The 24,928-nt window shown below is 48.3% G+C and overlaps 11 protein-coding genes across 11 annotated transcripts; 4 read left to right on the forward strand and 7 right to left on the reverse strand.

Moving 5' to 3' along the window:
• Positions 1-288: 288 nt before the first annotated feature.
• On the reverse strand, positions 289-6,238 carry HO133_000355 (uncharacterized protein; the record flags this gene model as incomplete). The annotated part of the gene is made up of 6 exons (XM_037291294.1): positions 289-578; positions 628-2,551; positions 3,027-3,214; positions 3,514-3,661; positions 3,843-4,354; positions 4,510-6,238. 6 exons carry the CDS (start codon positions 6,236-6,238, stop codon positions 289-291), a joined length of 4,791 nt encoding a protein of 1,596 aa, XP_037152729.1.
• Positions 6,239-6,641: 403 nt separating this feature from the next.
• Positions 6,642-8,371, forward strand: HO133_000356 (uncharacterized protein; the record flags this gene model as incomplete). The annotated part of the gene is made up of 11 exons (XM_037291295.1): positions 6,642-6,670; positions 6,721-6,749; positions 6,802-6,816; positions 6,866-6,890; positions 6,946-7,267; positions 7,316-7,425; positions 7,478-7,623; positions 7,671-7,678; positions 7,847-7,896; positions 7,949-8,113; positions 8,164-8,371. 11 exons carry the CDS (start codon positions 6,642-6,644, stop codon positions 8,369-8,371), a joined length of 1,107 nt encoding a protein of 368 aa, XP_037152730.1.
• Positions 8,372-9,095: 724 nt separating this feature from the next.
• Positions 9,096-10,297, forward strand: HO133_000357 (uncharacterized protein; the record flags this gene model as incomplete). Its single annotated transcript, XM_037291296.1, has 3 exons — positions 9,096-9,175; positions 9,232-9,946; positions 9,998-10,297. 3 exons carry the CDS (start codon positions 9,096-9,098, stop codon positions 10,295-10,297), a joined length of 1,095 nt encoding a protein of 364 aa, XP_037152731.1.
• Positions 10,298-10,514: 217 nt separating this feature from the next.
• Positions 10,515-11,390, reverse strand: HO133_000358 (uncharacterized protein; the record flags this gene model as incomplete). The annotated part of the gene is made up of 1 exon (XM_037291297.1): positions 10,515-11,390. One exon carries the CDS (start codon positions 11,388-11,390, stop codon positions 10,515-10,517), a length of 876 nt encoding a protein of 291 aa, XP_037152732.1.
• A 244-nt stretch (positions 11,391-11,634) lies between these two features.
• Positions 11,635-12,530, forward strand: HO133_000359 (uncharacterized protein; the record flags this gene model as incomplete). The annotated part of the gene is made up of 2 exons (XM_037291298.1): positions 11,635-12,124; positions 12,193-12,530. The coding sequence occupies 2 exons, from the start codon at positions 11,635-11,637 to the stop codon at positions 12,528-12,530; spliced, it is 828 nt and encodes a 275-aa protein (XP_037152733.1).
• A 121-nt stretch (positions 12,531-12,651) lies between these two features.
• On the reverse strand, positions 12,652-14,019 carry HO133_000360 (uncharacterized protein; the record flags this gene model as incomplete). The annotated part of the gene is made up of 4 exons (XM_037291299.1): positions 12,652-13,080; positions 13,130-13,315; positions 13,377-13,913; positions 13,966-14,019. 4 exons carry the CDS (start codon positions 14,017-14,019, stop codon positions 12,652-12,654), a joined length of 1,206 nt encoding a protein of 401 aa, XP_037152734.1.
• A 639-nt stretch (positions 14,020-14,658) lies between these two features.
• On the reverse strand, positions 14,659-15,365 carry HO133_000361 (uncharacterized protein; the record flags this gene model as incomplete). The annotated part of the gene is made up of 3 exons (XM_037291300.1): positions 14,659-14,871; positions 14,944-15,183; positions 15,330-15,365. 3 exons carry the CDS (start codon positions 15,363-15,365, stop codon positions 14,659-14,661), a joined length of 489 nt encoding a protein of 162 aa, XP_037152735.1.
• Positions 15,366-15,768: 403 nt separating this feature from the next.
• HO133_000362 (uncharacterized protein) lies at positions 15,769-17,634 on the reverse strand (the record flags this gene model as incomplete). The annotated part of the gene is made up of 6 exons (XM_037291301.1): positions 15,769-16,109; positions 16,338-16,727; positions 16,774-16,816; positions 17,189-17,286; positions 17,337-17,518; positions 17,600-17,634. 6 exons carry the CDS (start codon positions 17,632-17,634, stop codon positions 15,769-15,771), a joined length of 1,089 nt encoding a protein of 362 aa, XP_037152736.1.
• A 388-nt stretch (positions 17,635-18,022) lies between these two features.
• Positions 18,023-19,345, reverse strand: HO133_000363 (uncharacterized protein; the record flags this gene model as incomplete). The annotated part of the gene is made up of 4 exons (XM_037291302.1): positions 18,023-18,698; positions 18,877-19,010; positions 19,067-19,166; positions 19,269-19,345. The coding sequence occupies 4 exons, from the start codon at positions 19,343-19,345 to the stop codon at positions 18,023-18,025; spliced, it is 987 nt and encodes a 328-aa protein (XP_037152737.1).
• A 1,438-nt stretch (positions 19,346-20,783) lies between these two features.
• On the forward strand, positions 20,784-22,000 carry HO133_000364 (uncharacterized protein; the record flags this gene model as incomplete). The annotated part of the gene is made up of 3 exons (XM_037291303.1): positions 20,784-21,027; positions 21,102-21,809; positions 21,879-22,000. 3 exons carry the CDS (start codon positions 20,784-20,786, stop codon positions 21,998-22,000), a joined length of 1,074 nt encoding a protein of 357 aa, XP_037152738.1.
• A 412-nt stretch (positions 22,001-22,412) lies between these two features.
• On the reverse strand, positions 22,413-24,034 carry HO133_000365 (uncharacterized protein; the record flags this gene model as incomplete). Its single annotated transcript, XM_037291304.1, has 4 exons — positions 22,413-22,769; positions 22,841-23,686; positions 23,747-23,824; positions 23,876-24,034. The coding sequence occupies 4 exons, from the start codon at positions 24,032-24,034 to the stop codon at positions 22,413-22,415; spliced, it is 1,440 nt and encodes a 479-aa protein (XP_037152739.1).
• Between the last annotated feature and the right edge of the window lie 894 nt (positions 24,035-24,928).

Consider the following 24,928-nt stretch of genomic DNA (forward strand, 5'->3'; position numbering starts at 1 on the left):
CGTATCGCTATGCTGGCGCATTTGTCTACATATGAATTAAGGTAGGAGGGACAATAACCTTGATTCAACAACTACTCTGTTGAAACAACGTCAGATGGATACCCTGGGTATAAGCACCGCTATGCTTGCATGATTGAAATATCACGCCACAAAAACACCGGTGGCGGGTCCCAGGACATAATATTTGTACCTCTGATTCAAGCACGGAAAAGGAAATTATGCTGGCAATAGACCTAGTTCCAACGTCGTTTTGGGGGTTAATAGCAAGCAAACCTGTCCATATTATCATTAGGATGCCTTCCCCAGGTTATACGAGATGCACGCCTTTGTACGGAAATTGTAGACAACCGCGGTTGAGTTCCCAGGTACGGCCTCTTTTGCCATGGTTTTGAGTAGATTGTGCAGCTGTCCGAGGTACTGGCGCTCGCCTGGAGCAGCGCTTTGAATGAACTTCTTCCATGATTCAGGATCTGAGAGGCGTGTGTCGATTATCCCCTCGAAGATGTCGTCCTTGGTTTCAATGGCTACGATAGGGCCATCTGCACAATTCTGGAGATATTCCGCCCTATGTTGTTGGGCTAACACGGTTAGCACATGTAGAGTCGGAAAAGGTTGCGGAAAACTCACCCTCTTCCACGATAGTCTTTCGATTAACCTTCTTGCCCTTATTCTGCGACATCAGAACTTTTATATCTACTTCACGATCGGTCTCAGTTCCGTTCACGTCTTGTTGGCTGCTTTGATGTTGTATTGATACTCTTGGTGTCCGGCCTTCTAGTCTGTCTCGCTCACGAATTTCGCCACGAAGATGTCCAGTGAGATCTGATAGTCGGATCTCGATCTCATCCTTTCTGCTGATTGATTTGACTTTCATTGAATCCTCCGACTTGATCAACACAACCCAGCTATGGTCTTGACGGCTTTCTTTGCTTTTCGCAAATATGTTCTCGGCTTTGGTACCGTGGTCTTCCTCTGCAAGCTCTGCGCTGATACCATTTGACCAAAGCTCGTGCAGTATATCGACACCGACCGAGTCGAGGTGAGCTTGGTCGAAACTATCGATAAGAACATCGCATCGTCTCTTGCTCCACGCCAGACCGATTAGAGATTGAGACTTCCTCTTGGCCTTTGATTTCGTTCCCCTCTTGAGGTAACTCACCATATCCGCGCAAAGCCCTGTCCAAGCAAGCTGAAACCCTACAGCATAGACGTGGTTCTTCCTTGACGTGATAAGCTGGTGATCGTGGATAAGATGATCATAGCGGCCTCCAGCGGCAAGGACCGATCTCTTCTTCTGGTCGTAGAGACATTGGAATAACAGATTTCCACGGTAGAAATTCTCATTGTAGCTGCTTAACGGATTGAGGTACACCTTTCGCTTGACATTGAAGCGGACCAGGTAAGTGATGACGGCCTGCATGTGAGCAAATGCCGACTCAAGATCAGCAGTGTCTTTGATGATTGACCGAATCCTCGCAATAGCCTTTTCCAGTGTATCTCGGAAATCAAAGCGTTCAAGCTCATCCAGTGAAGTCGCAGCAACAGCAATGGAAGGTCCACGTAATTCGTGCCTTACTTTTGCAAATGTCCACTCCCCTGTATGAAGCTTGCTGACCGTTTCTTTGACGGCAGGCCATTTCGAAACCTCGACATCGCAGAAACGCAGGATGGCATCTAGTAATTGCGCATGATTAATATGGTAGCACATCTGCACCGATGCCAAGCTCGGGAATGTGTCAAGGATCTCATCAATGACTTTGAGTACTTCAGCCTCACGAAGCGCAAGGTTGAGGCTATTTTCTGACACAATATCGAAGTTAGCTTCCCCAAATATCTTGGGCTGATCCCGTAAATGATCGACCCGATACACATTGTCAAAGACGAAAGTTTTCGGTTCTGGTCTAGAGTGTCGAGCCAACAACATGGCATTCGGTAGTATTAGGTCATACGGTAACTGCATGACTTTACCCGTGGGAGAAAGGAACTGAACGACATCTGCTGACGGATAGCAAGAGTGATATGGGAACAGAGCCGGGCTGTCCGTTCTTTCAACGGCGCCATGACGATGAAAAATTGCTGTCAGTCTTTCTCTAACCATGGCCTGAAGATCCAAGTCGTCGGGCAAAGACCGTGACATAGCCCTTACATCCTCGAGCAACGTGACTGCCCGCATCGGATCCGTAGGTGCGATTCTCATTGTAATTGACGAATTGTCTATCGCATGCCTCTCGTTGAACAGACTGTTGATGAATTGTGACCGAAAGTGTGAAGTTCGATCGGCTAGAAGCCGGCGTGCCATGCGAAAGGATTCATCTTCATCTTGGACTGGAATCTGACCGCTTTGAAGAAGTTCCGAACTGCTGGGTCTGTGGGTTGACTTGTGCTGGATCAACGACATAAAAATCACTGCTTGAGTTGCTTTTTCTGTATTGTCTAGGGCCGAGGGAAGCGCATGGTCCTCTTTCTGCAACAATTCCAGCGTCTCGGCCCGCTCCATACCCGTGAAGAAAGGAACATTCATCTCGAGAAGTATCACGCCTAAGGAGTACATCTGATGTCAAGACGTTAGCATAAACTACAAAAAGGGCTATGTGTGAAAGACTCGACGTTGTAGATGCCGCAGATGTTTCGAGGAACAATAAGGCTCGGACAACAAAAAATCTCCAAAATCCAGACTTTGGCTACCGTTCACGGTGGAATAGGGTAGTATGGCAGTTGAGCCAGCATTCCTAGAAGCCTGCTGAACAATCTTGAGTTCTAATCTGCCATTCTTGCTTGCTTGAGCCTTTAAAAAGCATTCTTCGTCGGGTTTTTACCCTCAAAATGGATCGACGCACAGAACTCTTTGTGATTTGACGACCGCTCTGTAGGATTTAGGCCTCAATTCATGGGTTTCAGCAAAGGCTCCGGGAATCCTTGTGACAGCATAAATAGAGGGCCGTCACCCAAAATTGAGGTAGGAATCGCGGTGCATCTTGGCAGGCGAGCGGGTTTTGTCCAAGCAGAAAGCCAAGAAAGACACTTACATCTGCCTTTTCATTGTACTTTCCATTCCCTGCCGATCGGACTTCTGGCGCAACATAGGAGGCAGTGCCTACGTCCTTGGTAAAGCTACCAAAAACTTCCCTTGTTGCTGTACGAGGGTTGTTGACAGAGGTCCGGTAGTCGCCAGGTCTTGCCAAACCGAAGTCGCCGATACGTACGTCGCCGTCACCTGCATAATCAACAATGACTTACTAAAGCAATTTTACAAGGCAGAATAAGAAAAACCTCTGAGAAAACAGCGAAATAGCTTAGCATGTCCGGCCAAAATCGACAACCTTGAATCCGGAGAGACTTGAAACGCCGATTGCAACGACGCGTGCATAGATCAGGAAGACTAGTCCCAAGAATAACATGCGTTTTTCATGTATTTCCCGAAAGGACAACAAAGGGTTTGGCAAGCGGCCATGGAGTGTGAGAAATACCGAGTAGACAAAATTGAGAGGAGAACTGAAAGCCAGAGTGACGTACTATCAATGAATATGTTTTCGGGTTTAAGATCACGATGGACGATCGAAGCAGCGTGTATGTGCACTAATCCTTGAACGATTTGCCGAAATAGTCTCCAGCTTTCAGCAGCATTTGCATGTAGACCGGAGTTGATAAGGTCGCGTAGAGTCTAGAGTGGCCTGTCAGTAAATGCAGCTTGGGATGTATTGAATCTTATAGCGCGACATATTTTAGGATAAGAGGCCCGCCATAATCATCAGCATTCATACGCTGCCAGCGATGACTTGATATCATTGGGGCTTTTGTCCCATTCTGCGTGCCTCGAACATGGTCAACGAAAGGGAGCCTACCTCTGGTTTGCAGTATTCCATCTGGATGTAAAGTACTGTCCACATCGCCTGTCCCTGAGAACCTAACCAGGATCCTGCTTCGATAACGGGGATACTCTTACCGACTCCGTCACTATCGGGCTCAATTGGTCCGGGGCTACTGCCAGAGCTCTGGTCTGCGTCCTCGTCATCACTGCCTTCATCTTGGCTGGATTCCTCCGCGATTGTATCTGCGTCAATTTCATTGCCGAAGACAACGTGCGCGTTGCTCGAGCTTATGAAGTCGAGACCCCTCGAACTTGACGGTAAGACGGGTCTATTTCCCCCATTAGTGAGCGAAGACAGGGTCTCATTCCCTGACGATTCTGAACTAATATGATCGTCCACCGCAATACCATCATCTATCCATGCCGCAAAGTACCTGACCACGTTCGGATGGTTGAGGCGGGACAGGACTGTCACTTCGCTGAGCACAGGGTCTAAAGCGGATTTTGACCGAGCTTTGATTTTCTTGACTGCATATGGCTGTCCGTCTACGCAGAATTCGGAGTTAGCAAAGCCTATTTGAGACAGAAGTTGGATCTGCAAGACAGGTCTCGGGAGTAGAAAGGTCATTTTGCCCCCAAGATATGTCTTGTGACTCGATCTTACTACCGGTTAGGAAGAATCAGCTCCAAAATCGACGCACCGACTTTGTTTCTCGCTTTAAAGACCTCTCCGAAGCCACCACGACCGAGGCGACCGTCTTCCACAAACTCCTTTGCATAGCGTGATTGCGGAGCCGCAGTCGATTCCCGTCGAAAATGGTGCCGCTGCAAGCCTTTACCATCAGAGGGTGCGGCCTCTCCAGAAATCGAAGAGAAGGTGGGATCCTCATCGAGCAAATGATCATCATTGCGGAAGAACTCAAAATGTAACAAATCCCAAGCAGAGGGGCGCTTCTTGGGGTCGTTCTGGAAAATCTGGCTTAGCAATGCCATTAAACTCTTGCTCATTTTTAGCTCCTCCATCAGAGACTTTGGGGATGGATGTTCCAAAATGCTCAATCCGAAGGCCATCTGCAAGAAACAACGGCCGAAGTCCCATATATCTGTCGCTGGCATGGCCTCCGCTTGGCTGTTGTTGTTGACTACTTCGGGCGCGGTCCAGGCAATCGAGGAGTACCTTGAGGTATTACCCTTTTTCAGCAAGTGCAAGTCGCGTTGGTACCCTCCATCTGACAGCTTGGGGACGGTGACTTTCCTATCACCCCTCTCTGCTTCGCCTGTTTCTAGGAGTACGTTACCCAAGTGGAGGCTTGCGTGTGCAGATCCATGTCGATGGTAATGTTGGAGACCTTCGATGAGCCGTATAGACCATGCACGCACCAGCTTTGCGTCCAATTTGTCGACAACTTCCAGGGTTTCCCGTAATGACCGTCTCTCAGCAAGTTCCATTAGTATAATGATGGTCCAATTGGCATCATCACTAGAAGACGAAGGTTCGGTGGCAGTATCCCGCTGAATTCGAAAAGTAAGGGGCTGAGAGATGCACTGATGGGAATTGAGTTGGGTATGAAACTCGAGTCTTGACTCTAAGTTCTGGACAGCTCGTTTCGTCGATGAAATCTTACATTCTTTGAGAACTAAATAAGGCGGATTCTCGTGGGTGGATACCGCTTGATCCACGTTCCATGGCTGGACTGTAACCACGTTAGATACTGGACCTTGACGGTATTGAACCCTTTGATGTACGGTGTGTATGGTCATTGTCCCACTGTCATTTCTGTTTCTCGTTCGTGCGGGGCGTTCAAAGGTGACACCTCCAAGGATATCCTCCCCACTAACCGGTTCATCCAATTGATTTATTGACTTGCTGTTGCGCCTGTTGGATCGTGATTTTCGGTGCTTGACCATTTCTAGAAGCATTTGTTCCTCTTCTTCGTCAGCCTTAATGGCCTGTTGCCGCCTTTCTTCTTCATCTTGTTCGGCTTTAAGTCTTGCGGCAACCTCTCTTGCGGCTCTTTCCTCGTCTAAGGTAGGGACGATGTTTAATGAGGTAGCATTATCATCAAGAAGGTCTTGCAATGAAGTAGCAATTTCGAAGATCATTTCAGAGCCAAGTAGAGATTTTGGCTTGCTGCTGATAATATCTTGAGCTTGCTTTTGTTCTTTTTGACGAATCGAGTGTCCAAAACGCAGATTCAAACGCGGAAGAGATTTGGGATAAGTAGGCGGCAAAGAGACAGCAAGAGTAAGAGCGATGTTCTGTTCCTCGCTTGTTTGATTACGGAGATTGATTTGGAAGGCCCGATCAGCAGCTTTCTTCCATGCCCCAGTCTTTGCTTCCTCCTCCAGGAAATCGTCCATATAGATAGAGCGCAAAGCCTCGATCTCATCATGCTGGATCTCGGAATAATTAGTTGTAATCGGAGCCATCGTCACGAGTCACGGTCGGCTGCAGCAATGCGCACAACACCACTTATGAAATTAGAAAGACGCCCGAGCAAGCCTGCAGCCTAGTTGTCGCCCCCCATGGTCATAATCACTCTTTTTTTTCCCCATCAGGCGGTGGAGGTGGTACAAATTTTTGACTATCTCCAGACCCTGAAATGTTCTTCGAAGGTTACTTTTATTTACTGTTTTATGCAATCTCTGCATTAACAAGCGCGTTTGCCGCAAGTATTCCCGCGTGGCGATTCCTTTTGATAAGTAAAGTAGGTATTGCCGAGACCTACTCTACATCAAAGTATCTAGTAGATTGTCCAAAGTCGATTTCAAATTTTGGCAATTTACTTCCAAAAATCTCCTCCTATCTCGGAGTTACTAACTTGTCGCCGACATGGTCAACATCACCGAGAAGATCAAAGAGTAAGTAGCGTCTCAAGCCTTACACCAGACCATGCTAAGCTTCTTCAAAGGATCGAGGATGAAATGCGAAGGACGCAAAGTAATTCGACATTCGCAACATCGATACCAGTTGTTGACTGACTTAATAACAGAAAATAAGGCGACAGGTATGGTCGTTCGGCCGAAACGTGGATATCCAAGATTGACGGTCTGAAGAGTACCATCTTGGTCTACTGAAAGGGTACTCCTTCTCTGATTCTCATTATGGAAAAATTTAAGAACTTGTGCATTGTTAGGAAGCTCGCCCGCCTTCGTGCTCAGCTGCTTGAACCAGCTCCTGGTGCAGGGTCAGGCGGTGGGACCGGGTTTGATGTTAGCAAAAGCGGTGACGCACGGATTGCGCTTGTGGGCTTTCCTTCTGTTGGCAAATCCACTTTCCTCTCCAAAATTACGAAAACGAAGAGCGAAGTTGCGGCATATTCTTTTACTACTCTGACGGCCATCCCCGGTGTACTTGAATACGGAGGCGCAGAAATCCAAGTTCTCGATCTGCCCGGAATTATTGAGGGAGCTTCCGAGGGTAAGGGACGAGGGAGGCAGGTCATCAGTGCTGCGAAGGTAAGAAAATCTGGCTCGCGACAGCTTTGATTACTCACATACATCGAGACAAGCGACCTGGTCTTGATGATCCTTGATGCCACCAAGAAGGCAGAGCAGAGGGCGCTGCTTGAGGGCGAGCTTGAAGCTGTTGGCATTCGATTGAATCGAGAGCCACCGTAGGCGATGCTGTTAGTGAAGAATCAAACCAGTGCCCTAATCAGTCTCCAGTAATATCTACCTGAAACCGAAAAAAGCCGGAGGCATGAAAATCACATTTCAAAATCCTCCTAAAAACCTTGACGAGAAGATGCTGTACAATATACTACGAGACTACAAGATGCTGAACTGTGAAGTGCTTGTTCGAGACGAGAACGGTAAGCGTTACAACCCGAATCCTCTTGGAGAGGCTAATCATAGGCAGCGACCGTTGTGAGGCTTTTCTCGTACTTATCTCATCCTTTTCGAGACTGATTTTAGAGTCGCGGGACATGTTGGGGGAACAAGTTACCCAATCTAGCACCCTTTCTGCTCCCCATACATGCCCTGATACTCAAATCTTTATCAACGAATTCGAATGCTGACGCGGAAATGTGCTAGGATGACTTTATCGACGTCATAATGAAGGATCATAGGAAGTATATCAAATGGTATGCTCGATCTCCGAGACCCTTACGAGTACCGCTAAGCTTTTGAACTAAGCTTGTACGTTTACAACAAGATTGACTCCGTCTCTCTCGATTTCCTCGACAAACTCGCCAGAGAGCCACACACTGTGGTCATGAGCTGTGAGCTTGATCTGGGCATCCAAGACGTGGTCGAGAGATGCTGGCAAGAATTGCAGCTAATGCGGATCTATACGAAGCGGTGCGGAGTATTAGATGCCCAAGAACTTCATCCAGCTAATGAAGCTGCAGGAAAGGGGAAGAACCAGACTTTAGCGAAGCACTGATTGTCAGAAACAAATCTTCAATAGAAGAAGTCTGCGATCAGGTTCACCGAACGCTTAAGGAGACATTCAAGTATGCTATGGTGTGGGGAGCTAGCGCTCGACATGTACCCCAGAGGGTCGGGTTAAGTCATATTGTGGCGGACGAGGATGTTGTTTCGATTGTCGCCAAATAGGTTGAATGGCAGCTTTGTTCTACTCACGGCTTCCGAGTCAACACCACGGGGCTGATAATGATACGATCATGAAAGGCAAATGGATGGTGATGCCATCACGCTCGTACTAAATGTTAGAGGTATATTGGATCGCCTCGGATGAGCAAACGATGATGAGTATAGATGTTGGACTCTAAAGGAGCCGACGTAGTTGGAATACCTTCAAGTGGATGATTTGTACAAGATTTTCGAGGAATTTTGCTTTGCCACGGGAATTTGGGAACCCCAATCTAGAGCCCTAATCTAAGCGCGAACACTTATCTTATCAATACATGTAATCAATACATGTACATTACAGTACAACATAGAAGCTTCTCGAAGGTTCTACCAATCACAGCCTGTTTTTGCTCCGGACGAAAAGGTCACATGTCTGCCCCTCAAACAAAAGTCACCGCAGAAGCCTCGTGAAGAGGACTTGAGCGTTGTTCAGTATATGCGAAAAAGCAATGATTCTGTCTCCACCTTGCCACTCAACATCTTGCCCATCTTGCCCACCTTGCCCTTAGTTCGCCAATTGAACAAAACAAACTGCCATTGACCACCTTCCGTTCCACCAATTTGTTCTACATTTTGATACCATCGTCGAGCTTTGCGCCAGTAGTCTTCCATACCCTGTGTCAATTGACTTTGCTTCCACTTCTACTACGACTCGACATACCAAGACTTTGGAACGCCCTCGCCGAACATGGTAGCAGAAACAAAGCTCTACGATGCTCTCAGCATAAAACCCGAATCCACCCAAGACGAAATCAAGAAAGCCTACCGGTAAGCTCTCCTCCTATTCCATTGCAACCATTCCATACTGACATTCTTTTTGGCAGAAAAGCAGCCCTGAAACACCACCCTGACAAGAACCCAGACAACCCCAAGGCCTCCGAGATGTTCAAAGAAGTCTCCCAAGCCTACGAAATCCTCTCCGACCCGGAGAAGCGCAAAGTATACGACCAATATGGCCTCGAGTTCCTCCTCCGCGGCGGTGCTGAAGCTCCTCCGCAGGCTGGCGGCGCTGGCGGACCAGGAGGGATGCCTTTCGAAGGAACGAACTTTGGCGGAATGGGCGGGGGAATGCCAGGTGGAGGACGATCGTTTCATTACTCAATGGGCGGAGGGGGCGGGGGCTTCAGTGGCGGCGACCCGTTCAAAGTATTTGCGGAATTCATGAGGGGGGGCGGTGCGGGCATAGGAGACGATGATGACATCTTTTCCCAATTCACCGGTGGCGGTAGAAGTTCACGGGGGTCGAGAAAAGACTCATATGCTGGGAACTCAATGAGGAGGAGGGATCGGTCGCCGGAGATTACCACTGTGGAGAGGCCGTTGCCCGTGACGCTGGAGGAACTATACAAAGGAACCCATAAGAAGATGAAGATCAAGCGGAAGACGTTCGATCCACGAACGCAGAAGCGGAATGTTGAGGACAAAATTCTGGAAATGGACATCAAGCCTGGCTACAAGGCTGGGACGAAGATGAAGTTTAAAGGGGTGGGAGATCAGGAGGAAGGGGGGACACAGGATCTGCATTTCATTATCACTGAGGTAAGATGTTCTTTGCCCAAAACTTCTTTCGAAATGCTGACAATGTTGCAGAAAGAACACCCACTTTTCAAGCGCCAAGACGACAACCTCATAGCCGTCATCGAGCTAGGACTAAAAGAAGCCCTCACGGGCTGGCAACGAACGATATCTACCATCGACGGCAAGCAAGTCCCAGTGCGCGGCGGCGGACCCACACCACCAGGCTACAGAGAAACCTTCCCGCATCTTGGCATGCCGAAGAGTAAGGGTAAGAACAGAGACGAACGTGGAGACATGATCGTGGAGGTAAAGGTCAAGTTTCCAACGAGTTTGACATTGGCTCAGAAGAGCCAGTTGAAGGAGATTTTATGATTGACGAAACTGCATCTGACTCGGGCGTTTAGAGGAGCCCCTATAGAGGCGGTGGTTTTGAAAGCGAAGTTTGCGGGCGTTCAAGCTTTTGGTAGTAGCCAATACATGCTCTCTCGGTAGGAGAGCATACCAAGACGGAATGGAGACCTTGACAACGTCCATCGATTCCCTACAGAAGCCCACTTTTCGTGTTGTCACTTTCCGTCACCAGAAAGCCTCATGAATTGAATATCCTCGAATACAGCAGCTCATGCCTGCCAAGCCACAAATCACACATCGGCACCCCTTGCGCTGCATCGTCAATACCCACGTCCCAATTCTTGGCCATCAGATCTTCAATCTGCCCCCTTAACCATCCACTTGCCAGCACCCCCTGCGCGGCATACGGCCCCATGACACTCGCCCTGACTGCCGCACTCACCACTGCCTTCGCGTGGTTGAACAGGAAAGTATATGTGGATTCATGCAGCGTGATGCCCATTGCACAAGTCACCGCTGCCCAGATCGGAGCGAAGTGTCCGCTGAGCTCATCGTCATTGTCGCAGTGTAACGGTGTCTTTCTCATTTCCAGCGAGAACTGCGCCAGGGCCAATGCAGCGGGCGAGTCTCCCGCTCCTGTCCTCAATGCCCTTTCCCAGAGCGTGAGCAACGCCTTCCCTTGCGCCACACTTGCTCTCCTGGCCACAGGGCATAAAGTGCATGCGTCGAGAGTAGCGTCCAACTCTGGGAGCTGCTTGGGAGATCTATGGGCAGCCAAAAGATAGGGAAGCGTGGTTGTAGCAAGAGTTGTAAGTGCTAGCGTGAGGAAATGGGAGAAAGCTTCTGATGCAGCTTTCGGATTGGCAGGAAAAGGGTGATGTGCGAGGTAGGACTCCAAGCCATTGGAGAATGCAAAAGAGCCTAAAGGGAGGGCGGAGTCGGAGAGAAGAAGAAGAGCGTGGGACGGTAGACCATTGGGAGGAAAAGCGGGGTGACTGTCCGAGGCGGGCGGAGGTGGAGGGGAATGGTTCAATTGGGCACGGGCAGCGGTGGGTTGGATCTCTAGACGAGCGATTTCTTCTGTGACGGTTTTCTCGTCTGTAATGCTGCTCATCGAGGAAACATAGCTAGGTGTGCTCAAGGCCAGCCGAGGGTCGGGGACAAAAGTCGTTGGACACTTTGGTAGGGCTTAGCGGGGATCGGTGTCCAACGACTTTTGTCCCCGACCCTCGAGCCTCGGCAACGAGGTTGACTGTCTCGACTGTCTTTTTCTCCGCAAGGCTTGGCGGCTTGGCAGCGGAGTCCAAGCTTGACCTCTCGGACCTCTCCTTAAATCTCTAACCACCCTCTCCTCTCCAATGGGCAAGACGAAGAGGCCAAAGGTGAAGGCTTCCAGTTCTAAGCCATACTCGAAAGCTGCAGCTGCAAACACGAAATCTCGATCTTCCTTGCGCAAGCTCACAAATGACGCGAAATCTCCATCCCCACCAGTTCCGTTCCTGTCTAGCGACCGCATCCTTCTGGTTGGGGAAGGCGACTTTTCGTTCTCCAGCTCCCTTCTCAGCGCCCATCGTTGCACTCATTTGATTGCGACTAGCTACGACAAAGTCTCCGCGCTCCGAAGCAAATATCCACAAGCAGCCTCCAACATCGCCGCCCTCGAAACAGAGGAGAATTGCATAGTTCGGTATGGAGTTGACGCAACCAAGCTTGGGAAACCAGGAGTAGCAGAAGGCGGTGGAGGAGGAAAAGAGGTCAAAAAGGGCGGCTTTGACAAAGTAGTATTCAATTTCCCGCACGTGGGCGGCTTGACAAAGGATGTGAATCGACAGGTCAGGCACAACCAAGGTCAGAAACACCATACATTTCTTTAGTACAGGCCGGGGGCTGTCAATCCGGCTGACCGATTCGCGAAGAACTCCTCGTCGGTTTTTTCAAAGCTGCGCTACCGTTGCTGGCTCCTTCAGGATCGATCATTGTTACTATCTTCGACGGCGAGCCGTACGAACTTTGGAACGTCAGAGATCTCGCGCGACATGTGGGCTTGAAGGTTGAGCGGAGCTTCAAATTCCAGGCCTGTGCCTATCCAGGATACCAACACGCCAGGACTCTCGGGAACATTGGAGGCGGAGGAGGCTGGAAGGGTGTTGATCGGCCAGCCAGGACGTATGTCTTCGAGGTCAACGATGGAGGAACACGGGGAGCACTAAGGAGCAAAAAGAAAAGCGAAGACAGTGACTCGGAAGATGACTGATCAACAGACCAGTCCTTATCGGAATATCTTAGTGCTCCCCAAAGATAACGCCTTCCCTATCAATCTCCACTGGCTATGCTGACAACTAAACAACTTGTGGGTTTGGGAAAAGGTCTGGGCATTAGGATATGTACACTTTCCGAATCTCTGAGGCTGGATATATGACAGAAGTCGTCGGATCTTTTACCTGGCTCGCGTCCAGACCCACCTTCGCACTCATCTCAAGCAGTCGATCTCTCCCGTACACCCTGCCGTTCGGCAGGACGACGGGGTCATTCTCAACATAACTCTTTGTATGGTGTGCGTAGGGCAGGTTGCGAGCAAGATCATTCAGCTCCGTTGAGCAAATCGGACAAACCGATGTCGTTGTCGAACTTGCATTTGCTGTGCTGCTCGCATGCTTCGAATGGCAAGAAGGTGTCTTGAGAGCCGAAAGTCCTGCGGAAAGCGCTATGTGGAGGAGTGGACGTGCAGGGAGTGAGAAGAGCTCGTGGTGGGTATTGACGAAGAGTTTGGCTAGGTCGTCCCATCGAGATTCGGAATATAATTTCTGTCCCTGTCAGCATACAGGCAATGAACGTCTCTGTATGGCTCCTGACCTTATATTCTTGCACTTGGGTGTCTGGTCGATAGGCAAGGAGCCCCGCAGCTCTGTTCACCTCTTCAAGATATGTACCAGCATGTTGGGTCAGGTATTTCTGCGCATGTTGCCGGGCTTCCACAAGCTGCCCATTCCGGCGAAGTTCAATGTACTGTTGCAACCGAAGCTCAAACTCGAGGCGATTCTGCAGAGTTCCTACTATCAGCATCTCGTGCTTTCATAAGCCCCTTGAGGACAGCTCTCACATCAAGCTTCTTCATCATCGGCCGATGCTCCGCACACCAGGCTAAGCACTCCTGCGTACTCTTCCTCCTCAAGCTCTCCTCGATCCTGTGGCACTGCACAAAGACCTCCAGATCCACCAACTCCTCAATGCCCTTCTCCCTCGCCAGCGCCCTGGCACTTTCGACATATCCACACCTGAGTAAATAATCCACCAGTAACCTATTTAACCTCACCCTCGACCACTCATCGTATTTCACGTCTGCCAAACTGGGTATCTCGTATAGATTTTGTAAATGCTGTATGCGCTTCCTAGACGCCTGATGCAGAGCCTTCTCTTCGCTGTGTAGAGTTTCCATCTTCCGCTTCAAACCTTGCATTCGATTTATCATGTTGTCTAGGGAAGCGACTGTTTTGGATGCATCTTGGCCGGCCAGGGAGGCGTTGGCTGTGGATTTGAGAGCCGAGAGGACGTCCTTGTTCTCCCTCTCGACGTGCTTCTGGACAATCTTGAAGTTTTTTCGGGCAAATTCATGTGGGAGGCGGAGGAGGGGTTGATCCTGTTCATGGTATCTCGTTAGCTTTCAGATGTTGGGAGCATTGGGTATATACCAAGAGCAGGTGGCTTTCCGCATTGAGTTTTGTGGTTGTGAGTTCGGCGGCCATTGCGAGAGACTCTGCGGGGGTTTGAAACCCACTGGATGCGAGCTTGGCGATTTATCAGGTTATACTCTTGTTTTGCCTCCAAAATGGTCTTGCTGTTTGTCCAATGGATATATAGTTGAGGAAGGATGGAGAGAACCTGGTCATGGGGCTTGGCACCTAGAACGAAGGTCGCATGGGGGTGGCCGCTAAACTTGGGTGAGCTAGTTGAGCTAGGTGAGTACCGAGGTACCCTACAGACTTCTGTGCCAAGATCCCGCCTAAAATCGAATGTCTATGAATTACTATTATTTCACAACAACATAATGAAGATCTTGGAAAAATTACTAATCATATAACTCAGCGCCGCATTCCTAGGGTTTGTGGCTGTCTATCCATGCTATCTTGCGTGAGATAGATGGGTTGGCCCCTGCGTTGGCAATGATTCCATGCACGAGTCGAACCTTCCCTTGTCATGCAATAATACTACGTACTTCAGCGCTTCCAAACGGCCCCTGATAACGCGTGTGAAACAACTGGTCGACGGGTCCCAAAGGTGGCCTTAGAGGCTGTACAGCGCGGCGTCTTCTCCGAAGTCTTGAGAGAGACCGGGGCTCTATCACGTGCGCTTTGCCCTGGGTCGCATTCGGTGTTCTGAAGGCGTCACTCTGTATTTTCTCCGTCGTTACTTTGATCGTCTGTTAGAAGAAACTCAGAATAGAAAGCTTCTCGGAAGACCCTGTAGTCGTTATCTTCACCTGCATCAAGAGCGTCGGGAAGTACGTCCTCCTCAGCATCGGAGTCCTCCTCAACATCAAAGTCCTCCTCCTCAACACCGGAGTCCTCCTCAACATGGAAGGCTTCCTCATCAGCGTTCTCGTCGCTCATCGCTCGTCATTGGTTTCCTTATCGTCATCTTCGTTGGCTACCTTTTCACCACCGAAGTACTTTGTCCTCGACCTCCCGATCATCAACCTCCATGCGATTTGATCCTCCACTATCAACGCTGAAAGCAGTATCGCTAGCTTCGGGTCTGATAGATTTAAAGTAACGATCTAAGGTAGTATTCTGGGTGTCATTGTCCTCTAGCCACGCCAGTTTTTCGAAGCCTTGAAGCAAGCCTTCGAGTACATTGCGCTCTTTAGGAGACTTCGTTAACTCGGCTGGCAGCCGTAGGATCTGCGCTATCTGTATTGCATCGACTGCGGCGGTGTGATTTTAATTAATTAAAGGATCTTATGGAAATAGGATTCTGAAGGTAAGAGGTAAACTCGATGTTTCGAGTTTCAGTACTTGTCCAAGGAACCTTTGAATAGCTTGAATTAGAGTATGACTTGAATTTGGGAGAAGCCGTCGGCTGTCATAGCCATTCTGTTTGAGAACCAGATATGTATTTTTTAGGTCAAGAAGAGGAGCGCTGATGGCTCCACTCGACGATTTTATGATTTACTTTATAAATCGGTAATTTTCGAGTTATTTTATTATCTCAACAGCAGTGCGGATTTGTTGAACATGCTTAGATGTCGAAGATTTCTGGTTCAATTTTTGCGACGCGAGCTTTGTTGACGTATCTATGGCCCTTTTATCGTCAGTCAATACAGCGTTAACAACAATCTGACCAGTTTTGTGTGGGCTATCCAGCCTTTCAATAACGCTTCGGAACATGACTAAACCTGTTTTGCGTTTGTTATTCATGCTGCAAACAAACGAAATAACGTTGTTTGTCCGGTACTTTGAAGAGCACCATTCAATGTATTTGAGCATGCGCTTGACTCACGCGACCACCTCATGACTGGAAGGATTGCTAGGTTTGGCGAGGTTGATCACACCGGAGCTAATGAAAGATTTGAGGTCACGCTTGAGAGGAGTACATCCCATAGGGATTGGCGTGAAATGTCCGGTTCGGACGAGTAGTCTGTTGTCATCTTTGAGGAGCAATGGCCTGTCGCTGGTATCGACTGCTGGCGTTGTAGCTTCTGGCTTAATGGTATAGTCCACCTCTTGGCCTTTGGCAGGAACGTCTGCCATCTTTCGAATTGACTGACGCTGACACGTGATGGATACTATTGCGGTCGCTCTTTCATCCTTTTGGGGTTCGTAGAAGTTAGAATTGTCTGTAGGTGCCAGTTGCAGTTTCTTGCGGACATGTGGGAGGGAGCTCTAGCCGAACGCGCATTTCTTGGCATGGCATCGTCTTTCCGAGTTCCGACTCTCGAGACTCTCCAAATTTTCAGGGATCTCAATGCCATGGTGAACGTCTTTTGCATTCTACTACTCATACATCAGAAGAACCGACGCTATCCTGCTTCTCCTAGCAGCTCAATCTCCCCCAAGTCGCCGACCCTGCCCTCGAGTACCCCATGCACTTGAAAATCCAAAGCCGCTTGACGTGCCACGACCGGGTGCTTGAGTTGCAGGTCTGAATGCAGTCCCGTAACCTCTTGCTTGGGAGCTGGACTTATCTGCCCCAAACCAGCGCTTGACGATCGCAGGTGTGCGGATGAAGTTCTTCCCACCGCCAAACGTTGGGTAGAGGCGGGTTAGAAAGTCGTAGAGATGAGCAGCCAGAAGACCTGCGCCTTGCTTCAAGGCTGCGTCAGGTCCAGCCATGATGAATGTCATCAGGAGCATTGCCCACGGCAACCAAATCACGTTGAAAGTGATAATAAAGAACGAGACCTTCTTGCCTCTGTTGTCTTGCGAGTATGTGTATGCAATGCCAAGAATGAGAGCTGCCGGCGTTAGCCTATAGTCAGAGACTATCAAGATAGACCATACCCTGAGTGAAGACCGCACCGCCTAGGATAAAACCAGCTGTAGCCTTTTGTAAGTCAGTAAATTTTATAAAAAAATCCGAAGATCAACCGAACCGCCATGAGATACCCAAAAAATTAGATATGTAGGAAGCAAAAACCACCGAACGCGAATTTCAAAGATCACGTAGGCTATCTCAAATTTCGCTTCCACCATGCCTACACCGCACGCAAGCCCTTAAGGATTGATTGCGAATGACGGGCCTGCGCGAGATGCAAGGGTAATCTTCCTCATCTCCAGGAACCGCTTCAGCTAGATGATGGCTGGGCGGGCAGATATGTGAGGTATGCTTGTATATACGCCAAGGAAGGATAAACCAGGGAGGTAGTGAACACGAAAAGCGTAGACAAGCTGAAAGAAGGAGGGTATTTGAACTTACTAGGATCACAAGGCCGAGGAAGATGATGTAGGTGAAGAAATCTCCCGGTTGAGAGAAACGGCCAGACTCCTTCTCGAGGCCGCTCGAGTATGTCCATACTTGATAACTCATGAACACGGAAATTTGTAAGGATGTCGATGAGGCTTACAGAAGTAAGTATCAAAAAGTATGCTTAGACCTCCACCAGTCACCCAAAACGATGTGACAAACCGCCATACTTCTGGCAATGGGAACTTGAATATCCATGGCAGGTAGAAGACGACTCGACTTCCACTAATGATGTTGCCGTATACAAGCAGCGACGTACCAAGCGTCAATGCTGTCAAGGTCCTGTCCTATCAGCATCAGAACGGCTGCCCTTGCTAGAAAAGGCATGAATGGTTGGAGCATGTGAGAGAATTAATGACGTACCTCGACACTGGAGGGGCTGCACGATATGCTTCCATGTAATCGTTGCGCGGTGAACTTTGGATCACTTGTGGATGTGTTTGATGCAAAGAAAGGTAGGATTTTGAAGTCGTGGCTTTTTGCCGTAGGGCTGAAGAAAACTCGCCAAAGGAAATCAGCAGCACGAGTAGCATAGTCTACTCCCTGCTTACATAGAAGAAGATTACTAAACAATGAGAACTATGTCTAGTTTTGAATTCAAGAATTGATATCCTTCCTGTCTCGAAGTTCAAGACTTTGCAAGAGCTCTAGTAAACAACCAAAACAGGTATCCAGATGTAAAAAGACCTTCATATGCAATGCTATTCCCAGATATGATTTGTGCTCCGTTCCCCTGGACTCCGCGCTTTGAATATTCCATCATGATCCATCAAAAACATGCAGCTCCTATGCAAGTCGTGGTCGTTTCGAGTTGAGGCCCGGACCACTAGCATCTCTCATTCGTTTCCGTTCGATTTCTTCCTTCATGATCCGCTCCGCTTCACTTATGGGCTTCCTTGGCAACTCTTTGGGGGGCACTTTTGCTCCAAGAGCACTCCTCTTTAAGACCCCGGCGAAAATGTTCTTTGGCTTGCTTTTCATGCCCATCTTTATCGAAACCTTTTCAGGTGGAGGTGTTGGTACTCCGGTTGGCGGTGATATCGACTTCGTTATCTCCTTTCCGGGTTCTGTCCCGTCATCGCTCTCAAGCTTGGCGACTGCAGACGGCGAGGGGTCCTTGCTTTCCTTCGCCTTGGTCCCAAAGCTGAGCTTGATCTTCTCTCCCTCGTTGGGCTTAAAGTCCCGCGCCTCATAATCGTGGTCCTGCCGAGCCTTCATCTCAGCATCCACCTCTGCCCTTGCAATCTGCTCCCTGATCATCTTCTGCTCCCTCTCCTCGTCGCCCTTGTCCTGCCTCTCCTTTTTCCTTATAGCGTCTTGTCTTCTCAAGGCCTCAGGGCTATTATCAATCCAAGCGATCTGAAGGCCTTTGTCGGTGTCCTCGACCCTGCAGAGCCCCTCACGACCTAAGTGTTTTGCAAATTCTGTTAATGATGGCCATCTTGTTGCATTCATGTGGATACTAGATAACAGATAGAAATCAGTGTTGGTCCTAAAAAGCCAAAGTAGAGCCATAAAAGCAGTTGAACTCCTTCCGCTGTTAGGTCGACAGCACTAGGATTAACAACTTCCTGGGAGGGACCTTTCTGGTGGCTGTCAAAGCGACAGTCGAAGGGATGGAGGACGCAAAGCCGGCTTACTGTTCTTTATTTGCGATATAATTCTGGTAAAAATGGTTCATCTGCACCGCTTTCTCCACATGGCTCGTACGAAGGAGTTGCAAAAAGTCTCTTTGGAATTGATTCGAGAAGTCTGAAATGTGTTTTCGAGGGTCCTGGAACGTTATGTTAGCAAGTGCAAAAGCTTTCTGTTCGGGCGAAGAAAACTTGCCTCGCCAACCAACAGAGCATTTCTCACGTGGGACTCTGCTTGCGTATGGCACTTGAATCCGTTCTCGTCTCTGCATTGCTTTTCACAAATCTGTACACCCCTTAGTACTACGCTCTGACTTTGAGAAACAAGGAGTCTACCTGACAGTACCTGGACAAGGGTTAGCAATCACAAACAGTAGAGCAAGGTGCCGGAAGCTTACCATCTCAGGCGCTGCAGACCCTTGGATTTGAGTTTATTGTTCAGGTATTTCGTACTGCCTACTTCAGCTTTAGGCATGTCGACAATCAGCGGTCAGAATATAAGAGGCGAGAGATGTTGTCTTTTCGCGGGACAGAAAGATGTAAGATATGTAGAGGAAGAAGCTGCTGCACGCTGGTCAACTTTGATAGGGCCTAGTTCTGAGGATCGACTTGCCGAGGTGCCTCTGTTCCTCAGACCAGCCTAGCCTGTCACTAAGCTCTTTCGGCTTAGCCTGCTGACTTCGTAGTAAGCAGAAGGGGCTAATCCGAAGGGGCTTAGCACGCTCTGAGGGACCGAGGCAAATCTCGACTTCACTTCTTTCTCCGTTGAACGGCTTGGGCCACTCTCACCACCGTCAGTTCAGATTGACAGTCCGGAGAATCAAGGGCTTCTCAAATGTATTTACATGGGTAAGATCCAAAATTGAGTACCGCCAAGTTGACAAATCAGCAATTCTTTGTGGATTTGCCCAATCACCTCTGCCACCATTCTGCGAGCATCCCTTCATTCTCATTGCTCTACAATCTCTGCAGCGGCGACTATCTCTCTGTAGGTCGCTATTTGAAGGTGGCACCTTGTAGAAACCATCTTTATGAATATGTGGTTCTTTGTCTTTGCCACCATTCTGCCTGCCTTCTTGGCTATCATTCCCATTGCTGTACAATCTCTACAGACTAAATATTCATCTGTGAGTAGTCAAGGATGACACCTGATCACAGGGAAGACTGCGAGTATCGTTCTATGCCCAATACAGTCATCTTGTTACATTCTGGGGCCATCATCTCCATTGCTTTACCCTCTCCGGAATACCTCTCCTGTAAGTAGCACTGGCATGGTAGCATATTCAATTACAGGATATACCACATAATGGTCTCGCCCTTTGCAGATAACATGTCATTGCAGTAGCGACCCCTAATATTCTGAATTTGCATGCATGAACGGACATTATTGTTTTTGCTTCACATCTTTGATAGGGTTGACCGCGTGGCTGGGAGTAGCCGTTCGGTGGCAGCATGCCCAATTAAAGAGAAATATCGAAGCTGGTCTCTCCCTTTTGAAGATGTCACACAATTGGACCACCTTGCATTCAGTTTCTCTTTACGCATACCGGATTCTGCGTAAATGATACTAGATAGTATAGTGTTGAATAATAAAAGGTAAAGTGCCGTGATATGTGCTGTGCTTTGAGTGATCCTGTTCTGTATTACTATGATCGTCCCATAAACACGCTAAAATAATTGCCTCACATCTATCACTTTCCTCCGGTCGACACCTCACTTTCCTTAACCAACTCTACAGTCTACATACACCGCCATCTCGTTCCACCAATACATTGCCTTCTTACACGGTGTACAATCAAGTCTATTAACCGTTCAATCATTCATCGCGTCGTTGTAAGTTTATCAGCATTGGCCGATGTTGAAATTGGCTATGAGGTTGATCGGCTACTAATGAGGTTGCAGACCCAGTCAATATGTCTACCCGCGTGAATCTTGCCATCCTCCTAGTATCGACTGCGGTATACCTTGGGCAATTAGCACATGCTTTGCCGTCGCCTCTTGGTATGAACCCCTTTAATATGAAGCAAGCGAATACGAAATTGATTCTGCAAGGAACTCGTGATGGTTATGACTACTCTCACCGCACGCCGGTTCAAGGACATGTTATCTACTCGATGATATCACTAATCGGCCTTTGCATGGTGTCTGGAATGCTTAGTATGTTTGCAAGCCCCTCTCTAACAGCCGATCACCATTGCTGCTTTCTATATAAATAATTAACCTCTTCCTAGCCACTCGCGTTAAAACACTTGAGATCGGTAACTTCAAGCAGCTGAATTCCATCCGGGTCCTCGTACTAGCGATCTACTCCTGCACTCTTGCCTTTATCTTCTCTGCCGGTCTCCTCATCAACGCGTGGGACTTTACCACCGAAGGCCGTTGCCGCGCTGCCATTGATCTCTGCCTCGTTTTCTACGTTGGTAGCAAGGTCTGCCTATACCTCTTCCTGGTGGAGCGAGCGCACCAGCTTGTGGCGACAAAGCTTCCAAGACTCCGCGACCCCATCTACCTTCTCGGAATCGCCATCGTAATCTTCGGCTTCGGTGTGCTAGCTGTCTTTGCCTTCATCCATCCGGTCACCTCCCTCTCCCATATCGACGGCAAATGCCGCATCGGCCTTCCTCTCGTCATCACCATTCCCCTCCTATCTTACGACATCATCATCAACTTCGCCCTCACCTTCGTCTTCGTGATGCGAGGTGCGCGTCTGGTCAAGATCCGAAACTTCCGACACGCTCTGCATTGCATCGCCATGGCTCTGCCCTTCCGCAAAGTGCCCGGTCTGCGCGACCCCGTCATCGCGTGCGAGTTCTTCATGGGCAGATCCGGACTGGGCGCCTCCGCCATCATCTTGCCGACCATCGCAAACCTTGTTATCCTTTTCGCTTTGAACGGACACGAAAACGGTTGGCTCTGCTTCACCATATGCACCATTGACAGTATGTTCCCCGTCCCTTGCCCTGTTCTACGGGCTTGCTCCCCGCACGACAGTACTAATAGATCTACAGTCACATGGAGTGCGTCCATTATCCACTGGCTGACATCCACAAAAGATGACCTGGGCGCCGGTCCTACACGCGCTCCTGCCGCTGTTGGCCAGGGTGAGGGGGAGTACCATGAGATGCGCTGAGCAGGGATGGAATCGACAACATTATGTGAGGATGAATTATGATCAGGTGGAAAAGTTCTGTTGTGTTGATGAAATGGGAAGCAAGCCCTTTCATGTGATCAGTAATGGAATCTTTTCCTGTTAATAATATCATGCATGTGTGCCCATTGTAGGGCAGATATGATAGGATAGCGACCAACAAAACGCTTTGTTTTACAATTATTCTCCAGTAAATTGATTTCAATTGTGCATAGAATCAACTCATTAGACAGCTGCCAACCAAAGGCATAGGTTGAAGGTTTGTTCTCCCTCCATATGGCTCTAGGCAATACATGTATGATGGCTATGTGCCTATAAGCAGGCCAAAATAAAGGACAGGGGCCCATTCAACGCCCTAGAAATGTAATATGCAACTCCTAGAAAGCCCATTTATCTAAGTCAGCGTCCCATTCGCCTTCTTACTAGCAGGGGTTCCGACTCCATCCTCTGCCACTTCATCATCACTCATGAGGCCTTCCAGTTCGAACTCCTCGGAATCCCTCACCCTCCTATTCACGTGCCCAACATGGCCGTTTAACCCTCCCTTGGCCATAGCTTTGGGCTGGATACGGTCGAGAGGCCAGGCGTATGAAGCGTAGAGGTGCAGCAGCATACAGACGAATAGGAAGAGCAAGAAAGAAATGCTAAAGAGGAGAAGGATGTAAGAGACGTGGGAGACGCCGGCGGTGGTGAGGAGGTTCATTTGTTCCTCTGTGGCGCCCATGAAGAGGAAGCCGGAGGTGTAGAGTAGCTTGTGTAGAAGTCAGCAATTGAACACAGACAAATCTTTGTAAGGAGAGAGGTATTTGCAGGGCTACTTACAAAAGGCGTAATGTATTGAAAGCTATTAGTGTCCTCCACCTCCGTATCAGATATTGTATTTTGGTCCCGAAGAACGAACGATATCTCTACTATCCTGGCCATTCCAGCAGCCATGAGCGTGTACCCAAAGACCGTGTGGACATGCGTGCTCAGCTCCAGATGTTGAGGATGAGCGCTCATGCCCCATCCTGTAAGCATTATAACCAATGCTGGGAAAAGATTCCTCTTCGGCCTCCCATCTCTTTTCCTTGACAGCCACATTCCAAGCAGGCCCGCACACCACCATACGATACCCATACTTGTATGCTGCAGGTCATTAGCCACCCATGGGCCTCCCCACCTGTGCTCCGTAAATGTATTGACGCAGCCCCATGCTGCTATTATCAGACTGTCAAAGAATTCTTGGCTTCGGCCGGTCCTCCTGAGCCACATCTGACCAACCAGCAGCAGGATTGTGAGAACAATGCCGTAGCCGATGAAGGCGCTGCCCATAATGAAGTGGGCCAGGCATTGACCTAGGTGGTCCCCTTGACAGAATCCCAAGGCCGTAATGCCCCCGAACAGCATCTGCACCCAGCTGACTACCGGCAATGCTTTCCCTACTACTCCATGCCCTATGACCGTGTAGCGACGTATCCTAGCATGTATCCCTTTCTCCAGATGCAGCTTCAGGTAGACGCCGAGTACGACTTGGACAATGAGCATGAGCATCAGGAATGGTGCGAAAGAAGCGTGGACGTTATGGGCGAATTGGCGACCACCGTGCGCATGGCCAAGGAAGTAGCCGACTATCGAGAGAATGACACCGAGGACTTGGAGAGGTACGTGCCAACGTGAGCGAATGATCTAAAGAAGCGGTCAGACTCGCAGGGATTTGACTTTGGCGTGAGTAGGAGTAGACATTACCCCTAGGACCATTCCAGTGGGGAAGATGATGCCAAAGGAGGCTATTTGAATGGCTATGTGGATCCATAATGTAGTATCCTGATATTCCAATGTCAGAATGGCTAGGGCGCTCAATGTTGGGGGAGGTACAATAGGCTGTGCAGAAATCGCCTCGCCTTCTGGTATCTCATCGGTATGGTGCTCATGAGCGAACGCTTGTCCTGCTAGCCACAGCAGAGCAAGGTGACGGAGAGGGCGAGACATAGTCGGTATCCGTGCTGCTGACGTGGAAAGGGCGTTGGAGAACATCATGCAAGTGGTTTGCCGTGGGGTATATGTGCCTGCATTGTTCCCAGGAAAGAGTTGGCAGAGACTTAAAACTGCCTGAGGTGGTGATGATGATTATTGTTGTTGGAATGGTGTCTTTGGTATCTTTACTGGAGCTTCTTTTCTTCCAGACAATACTCCTCTTTGCAAAACCATTTGCGGGAGCGCCCGTTTGGCAGCCACCCCACCAAATTTTCGCCGTGACCACCGCCAAATATACGTAAGAGGTATTTCGTATTATATAGATATAGAATTATATTTAAGTAGCCATTTAAGTAGCCGTTGGAGTAGTTATTATAGCTATTATAAGTAGATTATAAGTAATTACTATCTAAAAATCGGGTAAAATCTTTAGATATTAGGTTATAAAAAAAAAATGGTAATAATAGAGCTCTATAATTGTACTTTTTATATATAGTATATCGAATAACTAAATTATATTAGAAATACGTCGTTAAACGATTTATTAATAGATCTTTATATATAAGATTAATCTATAAAAATATAGTATAGTAATAAGATATATCTTATAATATAGCTTTATCGAATTATCTCTTATTAATTTATATTATTTATAGTAATTCTAATCTAAATAATATTAAATAAAAAAAGAAAGAAGTTAATGAGATAGTAGATCGTAGAGATAAGAAGATAGCTAGATAAAGGGGGATTAGTTTAATTAAATCGTGAAAATAATAGTAGTAAAAAACTTAGTAGTTAAGACCTCGAAAAAGATTGAAATACGCTATATCTAAGGATTAGCTAGATTAAAGTCTAATTATTAGCGTGTCTATAGAGTCCTTACTATCGCTATTATTATACTATCGCCGATTCTAAAGCTTATTTACGCTTTTATTTAAAAGAAATTCAAGTAGA

This window comes from Letharia lupina (assembly GCF_014066315.1).
Source record: "Letharia lupina isolate WasteWater1 chromosome Unknown contig_10, whole genome shotgun sequence".
NCBI classification, from domain to species: Eukaryota; Fungi; Ascomycota; class Lecanoromycetes; order Lecanorales; family Parmeliaceae; genus Letharia; species Letharia lupina.